The 9,753-nt window shown below is 58.6% G+C and overlaps 1 protein-coding gene across 2 annotated transcripts in view; it reads right to left on the bottom strand.

Annotated features, from left to right (window-relative positions):
* Nucleotides 1-1,822: 1,822 nt before the first annotated feature.
* LOC113202053 (protein big brother-like) overlaps nt 1,823-9,753 on the bottom strand; it is a 42,154-nt gene continuing 34,223 nt past the window's right edge. For both annotated transcript variants that reach the window (XM_026416108.2, XM_026416109.2), the window contains 2 exons: nt 3,397-3,513; nt 1,823-3,315 (listed from right to left, as the gene is read on the bottom strand). In XM_026416108.2, coding sequence (XP_026271893.1) covers nt 3,070-3,315; nt 3,397-3,513 — 363 coding nt within the window. In that variant the 3' untranslated portion in view covers nt 1,823-3,069. The remainder of the gene's footprint in view (nt 3,316-3,396; nt 3,514-9,753) is intronic.

Below are 9,753 nucleotides of genomic sequence, written 5' to 3'. Positions count from 1 at the left end.
TTTCTTGCCAATTTCCTCATCTTTTAAGGACGTTATTCGTCCCGCGCATGTGAATGTGTGAGTGCATGGCTCGGCTTTCAGGAGTGATAACTTTTCATCAAACGGTCAGCTCCCGCGTCAGAGTGGGGAATTATTCAGCCGGTGATGTTCCCATATTGCAGTTCTGAACGAATAAAATGACGAAAGAAGGTACATTAGAACTACGTTATAAGTGAAACATTTCTTATAAACAGGCTTACACACAATTACGGGGGCTACTGCACCACCCCACCCCACGGCCCGGAGTGTCGATCGAGGTTCAGGAAACGGCTAAACAACTGCTTCAGTGGTAAACACAGCAGTTGGTATGGGATTATTTCAATCTCATCTCCCTTTCTTCTTCTCTCATAATCGGCTGTCGAAATGAAATGTTTTTCGTGCATATGCACACACACACACACACACTGGTGACATGGAGGGCCCTCCAGTAAGAGCCAGAGGCACAGCAGCGAGGGGCTCTTCACTTTCTTCGCTCGGACGCCATTCATTTGCGGCATTCTCAACGACCCTCACTCTCTCTCTCTCTCTCTCTCTCTCTCTCTCTCTCTCTCTCTCTCTCTCTCTCTCTCTCTCTCTCCCTCTCTCTCTCTCTCTCACTCCCTCTTTCTCTTTAACCCTTGATCTCCGTGCGTGCCTCCTCGCCCTCGCATCCCTCACGCCCGCCCCTCCTCCCCTCTGCCGCCCGCACCCGAGCGCGCTCTCGCACGGGACTGGCACGCGTCCAAAACGAAAGGAAGACAGAGAGAGAGAGAGAGCGAGAGGGAGAGAGAAAGAGAGAGAGAGACAGCTTTGAAGAAGGCTTGGAGTTGGAGGTTAAATCCATGCTTCTATGTTTTGAAAACCGTGCCTCTCTGCGGGCCGTGCCGTCCGTGCCAGCCGGGCGCCTGCCGTGTGCTGGTGAGTGTGTGTATGCAGATTTGCGTGGAGTGGCCGTCCTGGCCGCGCTGGTCTTCGGCCGGCGCGTGCTTACGTGCGTTTGTTTGTGTTTGGCGCGCGCTTTGAGGGATGGTCGGACAGACGGACGGGTACATGGACGGACGGATTAAAGGCGATATAAAACTGCGCGTATCAGATGAACCGCCAAACGAGGAAATTAAGACACCCCCCCTTGCTCGCGGAGAGCAGCCCGGCCCGAAAGAGCCATAAACATCACCGAGAAGAGACGCGGGTGTAAAAGTACAGTGTTTTCCTTGTTTCACGTGAACAAAAGTAGAAAAAGATAACGATATAACGAGCACCCCGATTTGAATATCTGCGGGAGAGTGGGAAAACATTTGTCTCCGCTAGCGCGTGCGGCGGCAGCGCCCTCGAGAGCGCCCCCATTCAAACAGACGCGTTGTGGAGTGCTTGAAAAGAGAAGGCTCGCCTGTGTAATGATTCGGAAGCGAAAGCTGGCGGCGTTTTACCACGAGCGGCCCATGACATTGCCTCTCGAGAGGTTCGATACTTCGGGAACGCGCAAGCTTCTTGAGAGGAAAAATACGCATACGACTGCCTAATTTTTATGGAGTTGTTGAAATCCCAATTTTTGAGGCCATGGCGCGCGCGTGGCCGTAATTGCCCCCGTCCTCTCCGTCCCGCCGTCGTCCCTAATGACATCCGCTGGAGCCTCCAGCTCGCCTCCAGCTCGCCTCCAGCTCGCCTCCAGCTCGCCTCCAGCTCGCCTCCAGCCAGCCACCTCCAGCCTGGAGGAGGGCGACCACAATGGGTGTCCAGTCCACGCGCGCCGCTGCTGCTGCGGCCGCCCCTCGAGCTCGCGCTCATTAAATGATACGAGGACAGGTTTAAAATGAACATAAATATATTTGCAAATACTTTACACGAATACCTAGAGATTAAAATAAAAACAAACAAAAATGTGCTGGCCCGCCACGGCGGGCCAGCACCAACTAATATATTTCACAATCAGATACTCTTTTCTTTTTAAATGCATAAATTAATGACATGTTAGGAGAGGTATCATGACGACGTGCATGGGGACGAGTCTGATGTAACAGTACAGGGAAATCTTAACACAACACGGAGAGAAAAGTATCCTTGATCGAGAGAAAAAACTTAACAAACATGCAGTAGTACATAATCAATCATAACTCTATATATTTCATATTTTTCCTAAAGATGGTAAAGTATAACCTGAGCTGAAGTGCACTAAACCCGTGTACACACCACAAAGTCGTTTTGGTTGTGAAGATTTGAGACTACTCGGGTAATCACATTTGTACAAAAGGTTTTAAATTACTTATATTGTTTACAATGTTTCATTGTAAGATCTTGACGGAACACAGAACAAACATACTAACTGAAATTTTGGACAAAATTTGTTGAAAGAGAATTATAAAAGACGTAACACTGTACATTTTTAACACGAAACAGGTTTTGTAGTTCTCATAACGTTTCGGCTTTTTATCAGTCGAAACACACAAATTACAAGTATTGCTTATCACGTTACACACATATATAGATGCCTTCTTGCAGAGCACACCTAACTCATCGCTCACAACGCTACTGTTTCTATTGCATGGAGAAATGAAAGAGAGTTCTCCACCGAGGATGTGTGACGCCGGTCCAGGTCCAGGTCAGGTGTAACTTTTGACCCCGCCGTTTAGGCAAAACGAATTGACACGGTAACTCAATATGCTTATAAATATTCACAGCATGCTTATTATTTGACGTTCACGAAAGCAAGTAGTGTTGTCCCCACTCAGGTGACCGACCGAACAAACAAAGATGATGGATCACGCTGAGCGACGTCTCGGGGACACCTTCCACACGCCTCGGCGCACGGCGCACGTCGAGGAGCGTTGTGGAGGCCGTGAACAACCCCCCCGCGGTACGTCGGGGAGGGTACGCAACGCAGTCCGCACAGTCTTTGGTTGCTGCTCGCTACATGTAGGGGTGGGGCCAGTCCCCGGGGGCCGGGGCCAGGCCCGGGGCCAGGCCCGGGGCCAGGGCCGCGCCGGGGGCGGCGGGCGCGCCGTCCGGGGCCGAGCTGGAGGCCTGCGGGCCCGTGTGCGGGGCCCCCCAGGGGTGCTACGCGCGGTACTGCATGGGCAGGTGGGGGTGCGGGCCGGTGGGCGCGCCCGCCGCGTGCCCGTGGCCCGCCAGCCCGTGCCGCTGCGCCACGTGGCCGGCGTGCGCGTGCGCGTGGGCGTGCCGCACGTCCAGCTCCGTGTCGAGGCGCTCCTGCTGCTGCCGGTAGGCGCGCTGCTTCTCGTCGAAGTCGCGCAGCCTCTGGTTGTACCGCTCGATCTGGTCCCGCAGCATGGCGTCCTCGATCTGTGCATAAAGAGGACCCGTTGACATCACCCCGTCTGATTCAGACCGAAACCTCGCCGATGTGTCGAGAATGTTACTCACCGCCGCGGCCTTCTCGTCGAACTCCAGGCAGCCGATGCCCTCGAGGCGGTCCAGGTCCATCCAGCCTCGCCACCGCACGCACACGCCGTTCATGATAAAGTGCGACCGGAGGTGGACCTGCGACAGAACCAAAACAAAACAAGAAAATTAACTTCTTTTCGAAATAATCAAGAAGACTGCAGAGGACTGTGATCATGCCAGTTGGCGATATCGCAAAGGGCGAGTCAATGGCTGCCGCCCACCCCGCCCCGCCCCGCCCCGCCCCGCCCTACAAATTGCCTGCAAACAAACCTGGCCCGGCTGCTCGTAATTACAAGCACAATGCGGGCCTGATAGAGAGGCGGGCAGGGCGGCCTGGTCAGCGCCGCCCCCGCCCCCGTGCCGCCCCCGTGCCGCCCCCGTGCCGTATAGGCAGCCCGGCGCACGGCCGGGTAATGGACGAGGTCGACAAAAGTCAGTCGTATAATTGTGTGTGTAAACAGCGTGAGCAGAGAGTGCAGCGTCGGTGATCGGCGGAGGACGGGGGGTGGATTCCTCTCTTTGGGTTTGGCCGGGCCAGCAGTCCAGCGTCTCTCTTTTGTCGAACACTGCCCGCTCTCGCATTGTCGAGCAGGACGCTATCGCTCTCGTAGAGGAGAAGCGATATACGACATCAATCAGCACATTGTCATCGCGAGCGGGTACGGATGGAGGGGAGGGGAGGGGACCGCCTGTTTGGAGGGTGACAACTAACTTTTCCGAAAAGGCAACAAAGTATGGAGCCCGAATGAGAAAGAGAGAGACAGACTGACTGATATAGGGGGTGACAGAAGGCATTGTTGCGCAACTGGGAGGACACAGATGACCGGAGAGGGGGTAGGTCGAGGGTAGGTCGCATAGCAGTGAGACGAACTGGAAAGGGGCGTTACCTTTTTTTCCAAGCGACTGTTTTCATCGTTTAAACGGTACATTATTTTTTTCCCTCCGCCTTCTATGGCAAGAAGGTAACTTTTATTGCAGCTCGTCGCCTGCCGCTCCATTCTGGCGCATTCCGTTTGGAGAGAAAGAGAGCGAGAGGGGGGACGGGGCGAGCAGACCGACCCGTGCGCCGTGTGCGTCCCTCACGGGGGAAAAGAAAATAAACACAGCCAGGGGGGGGGGGGGTATTCAATGAGAAGCGTCCGCTCATTTACATCGTCCAAGAAGTGGAGGTTGGGTAGAAATATATGACGGTCGGGCGCGGATGGCTTTTGGCCTTTCGACTGGCCACTGACCCGGCACGTCGAAAAAAAAAACGACCAAAAAAAGAGCCAAAATCGGAGCTTTCCATTCTCACTGGCACGCCGTCATAATCTACACAATGACCCCTAACCCCCTACAATCTTCCCTCTCTTTTCCATGCGTGGAACAGAACAAACGAGAGTTCAAACTCACCCGGGTGCAACCCACTTGTGAGCGGTACACATAGGCATACGAAATAAAACAAGCATCGACGCAAAAGAAATCAAATACACTTGTTTTTAAAGGATAAATATTTGCCGATAAATCTGATGCGCGACGATGCGCGTTTGTATGCGATCCTCCTAAACATAATCAAGGAGGACCGGGAGGGGGGGCTGTGTACACACGGGACAGAGGGATTATAAATTATAAGGAGTCGCCCCTTTGTGCAACACGACGATGGCAAAGCGAGGACAGGTAGGCACTTCACCCCCAGGAGGACGAGCAGGGCCGCGCCGGGCCGGGGGCACCGCGGCAGACACCCCTCTCCAGGGGGGTGGGGGAGGAATACGAGGGAGAATGCGTGCCCTTAGGGGGCGACACATCCTCCACCTCCAGCCGCCCCGCCCCGCCCGACCTGCTGGCTGTCTCGTCCACGAAAATATGCCTTTATTGGCAGGAACGGCAACGGCCCATCGGAGGGGAGGACGAGAAGAAGCGAGAGAGTGGTATTGATATGACAGTAATCTCCCCGTATATGCTCGCATGGGGCGGGGGGAGGAGGCTCTCGTCGGACCGGGTCGTGAATGGCAAGAGGCCAATCGGCGGAAGTAGGAACAGAAAGGAGGGGGAGGGGGCAGGGCTCCTGCTCCTTCAGCGCGATCGCTATGGGTTGCGAGGCGGCGAGAGGCGCGCTCGCGTGTCGCGGGCCGGCATTGCGCCGACCATCACAGTCACCCTGCTGGCGCCTTGGGTTCGGATCGCCCCGTCCGGGTAGGCAACCTGCACACACACACGCATGCGGTACAGTGTTCCATGCCGGGCGAGGGGTTCCAACCGGTCCAGGAGGCGCGCTGCAGCAGACTTCCGTGAAGGTGAGGAGGCTCCGGTCCGGCTCAGGGCTCAGCTGCCCCGGTCAGGGCGGGGCGGCCGGCGGGGCATCTGGCTGCGACGACACCAATAAATAACAGATGTGACGCACCGGGCGGGGCCGGACGCTACTCCACCAGGCTGGCAGCCCCCCAGCAGACGGTCACCACCCCCGGGGCGGGGCTGCTGGGGGCGTTTCGCCGAAAACCAACTAGGTTCGGTTTCCTGGACCAAAAGAGCAATCTCCCTACCCCCTACCGTCCTGCAACCCGGATGGGAAGCTCGACCGAGATCACCAAGCGCCTGGTGAGCTCATGGGTGGCCGTCAGCGTCACCTCCGCGGGTTGACGTTGTCACCAGAAGAGGAGTTGCCCCGACGACGACGTTGACGGTGAGAACGACCAGGTCAGGATTAACCCCACATATCCGCGACCAGCGAGGGGGGGGGGGGGGCCTTCCCTCCTCCCCACCCCACCTCCTCTCCCACCGCCTTGGCCACTTCACAGTGGGGGGGGGGGGGAGCCGCGCCGCCACGCCTTTTTATTTCATTATTATGATTTCTGTTGCAACCCGGCGAGCGGCCCGGCCGGGGCGGCTAAAACAAAAGGACAGCTCGCTGATGACGTTTGTAATCCCCGGGTCCGGGCGGGTCACCCTCGGGGTCACCGGGTCACTCCCAGGCGAGCTGCCGCCGCCGAGGGTCAGCCGGTGATAAATGCGACTGTATTTGTTTTTAACGTTTGCGCTGCTGTCGTTACACGGGTCGTGACGGAGGGGGTTAGAGGGGGGGGGGGTGACAAACCCGTCCTGGTCGCGCCGGACACGGCCCGCTAAATGTCGCTAATTAATGGGAGGTCCATTGAGCGGGGGGCGTGGCGGGGCGGGGCGGGGCGGGGCGCAAGCCATGGGCGCGCATTGTCCAAGGCGGTGTGTGTGCTGGTGTTGCTGCGTAATGGTGGGCGTGACACTCACACACACACAGACACGCACACACACACACAGACACGCACACGTAACCCCTAAGCGCAAACGGCCATACGGCCGAGCAGGGGATTGGGAAATGAAATGAGATTCAAAAGTCCATTTAAAATCCAATCCCGGTCTGTGGCGCCCCGGCGCTCTGCTGCGCTGCGCTGCGCCGCGCCCCCCACCGCCGCAACCCCGATGTGGGGCCCAGCCCATTGACCAGCTTCCCAACGAGGAGTGGAGCAGCGCATACGGCAGCCAGTTCACACAGCAAACGTAATGAGAGAAAACATTACCCCCTCCTGCCCCTCGCCTCACCTTCCACACGGAGGGTCAGTTAGGAGGGAAGAAGAGGGGGAGCGCCCAAGCTCAAGCCTTTTATCCACCTGTGAAATGACTTCCAATTGGTGCCTTACAGCGTGCGCTCGGGAGATTGAAAACGGGCGACTGCGGCCGAAGCTGCGGCGGCGCTGTGCCCGGGCTCCTCCTTGGCAGCCGCATCGTTTTCCTTGCTGCCGACACGTATAAAAGCGCAGCACAAGAAAAGCCTCCTCCGTGGGAAGGAGCCATACACCATACACTCTGGGGCTGCGGAAGCCAACGTGTGAACAGCAGGGCACACTGGTTGCCGGTCAGCCTGATGCACTCCGCCCTCCCTGCACTGCATGCTGCCGCAGCCCGGGGCCGGCCTTGCGGGGCCGACGCGACGGACGTGCGGTTACAGGACACGCCGCAGGTCGAGATGCGGGCCCGGCTCAAGCCCTGCGCCTTGCGACCCACACCGCAAGGGCGTGAAGAGGGGCGACGGCGGACAGCAACACCTCCAGATTTTATAGGTGCGCTATTAATTTTTCCGATTCCCACACCTGGCAGAGTTCGCGGTCGACTCAAAAGTGCAGGCGCAACTCCTTTTGTTTTGTTTTCTGAGAGAGAGAATTAAAGAGCAATATACGGTGGTCGCCTGTAACCGGCAGATACGTTTGCTTCACGTTCTCGACTGCCACTAAGGACCTCCGCGTCAACTACACGAGCTTCCCCTTCCTTTCCATTTTCCCTCAAAGATATCTAACTCGGCGCGACAACGCCGTTGGTTCCCTCCGGTTCCCTCTTGCAGTGTAGCAGCCGCAGGTCGGGCCGGCGCGGCGACGTGATTCCATCTCGCAGGTAGCGGCTCGCCAATGATTGCTTCAAAACCCACCTGTAATTTTCTTTCCCCCCCATTACGCCCTCCTCAATCCTCTTCTTGTTTTATATCAAAACCCACCGCGCGTTGGCAGGCCTGGGGCAGGGCGTGGCGGGGGTGTCTCCGCACCTTCAAGTTTGCCCACGGGGAGAACTATGGGAAAGGAACACATGGAATGAGAACCTGGCGCAGCGCCGGGCGGCTGTCCACCTCTAAAGCGGCCCAAAGTCTGTTGTGGTGTTACTGTTCGCCCCCGGTGCTCCCGGTGCCCTCGACGGCCTACCTCGCCGCCGCTAAACTAGGTTTCCATTTTTGGAATCGGAAAAGTGGATGAGCGCGTATACGACCCGTGGTTTGGCCGCCGTCTCGTCTGCCCAGGTTGCGGGACGGGGCGGGGAGTGGCGGGGCGGGCCGACTTCGAATTCCGAATGACCGGGCGAACGGCGCAATCCCCTAAAAAGGTGTTCATATGGGGGGCACAACGTGGCGGGGCGGGGCGTGGCAGGGCGTGGCGGGGCGTGGCAGGGAGCGCTGCTGCCCGGGCGTGCTGCTGACGGTATGATATCGAGAAAACAGGATGTCGACTCGACTTGGTACGAAGCATGTAATTTGTTAGTAGCTGCGGTTAGGCCCCGGCGCAGCATAACGCCTTGTTACCAGCGGCAGTGGCAGCGAGAGGCGGTGGCGCAGCAGCGCGCGGCTGCCAGTCGCCTCGCTGGGAGCGGGGCTCGCACAGCGGATATGTGTTGCGGTTTTCTGCCCTAAACGCTTCGTCTACATCCAATCCCATTCGCCATTGAGAGCCACGAGCAAGCGGGGCGGGGGCGGGGGCGGGGCGGGGGCGCGCAGGAGATGTAGCCATTCACTGGCAGGGATCGCGAAAGGAAGAGCGACGAGCCTTCCGTTGTGCGAGACTCGCTCTCGGCGCGGAGCAGGGCGCCACCCCCCAGGTGGCTAGGCAGGACGGGCGAGGGGGGGATGGACGCCCCGCGGGCCCTCTGGGGTGGCCTCGACGCGGCCCTCGCGGCGACCCCAACGCGGGCGGGCAGCACACGACGCCGACGACGTCGCCGCGTCGCCGACAACAGAGCGCCCCGTGTCCGCTGTCGCTGGCTGCCGCGCCGCTGCTGGTCCGCGGGTCGGGCGCGCCGCAGGGGGGCCGCGACACACCCGTGGTCCCCGCCCGTCTCGCGCCGACGCCAACCCTTGCTTTGCAACAGCTGTCCCCCCCCCTCCTTCTCCCCACCCACTCCCGCGCGGCACCCCCGCCGAGACCCCCCGCCGCCACATCATCACGCGCGGCACTCACGAGGGCAAACTCTCACAAAAGTCCCTCCGGTACGGCCCGCAGGGTCGAGCCCGTGGCGCGCCAGTGTCAGCGCAGAGCAGTCTCTGGAGAGGGGCGTGTCCGCGGGCCGGCCGCGGGGCAGGGCGCTGCCAACCTAATCAGAGCGTCGCCCCCGCCCCTCCAGATGTTTGCAGCCATTCGCGGGCAGAGACGGCAGCGGCGGCACAAAAGATACAATAACGCGCAGCACATCTCGTATAATGTGATAACTCTTTCGCTTCTGTAACGAGGTGTGCGGTGCCCTCCCTTTATATTACGATTCCCTCTGCCATTTCGGACTCGGGGAGAGAGAGAGAGAATGAGAGAGAAGGGTAGAGACACACATATACAGATAAAAGGGGTAAGAGAGACAACGGCGAAAAAAAATCACAGAAGCAGTGATACTATACTACTGTATCCTGGGCGTGTAATAAAAGCAACCGGAGCGAACGCGCGGGCGAACGTGAGGGTTTGGGTTTATCGGATCGGATCGGGCCGCCGCGGGTCGGGCGGCGGAAGGGGCTCCCGGAGGCTCCAGGGACTCCTTTTCCGGGCGCGGCTCTCCGTGGCTGTGGAGGGGGAGGGGAGGGGG

Source organism: Frankliniella occidentalis, unplaced genomic scaffold, assembly GCF_000697945.3.
Source record: "Frankliniella occidentalis isolate FOCC.00 unplaced genomic scaffold, Focc_3.1 Scaffold226, whole genome shotgun sequence".
Classification (NCBI taxonomy): Eukaryota; Metazoa; Arthropoda; class Insecta; order Thysanoptera; family Thripidae; genus Frankliniella; species Frankliniella occidentalis.
The sequence above is the reverse complement of the archived record's forward strand: the minus strand, read 5'-3'. Positions and strand labels throughout refer to the sequence as shown.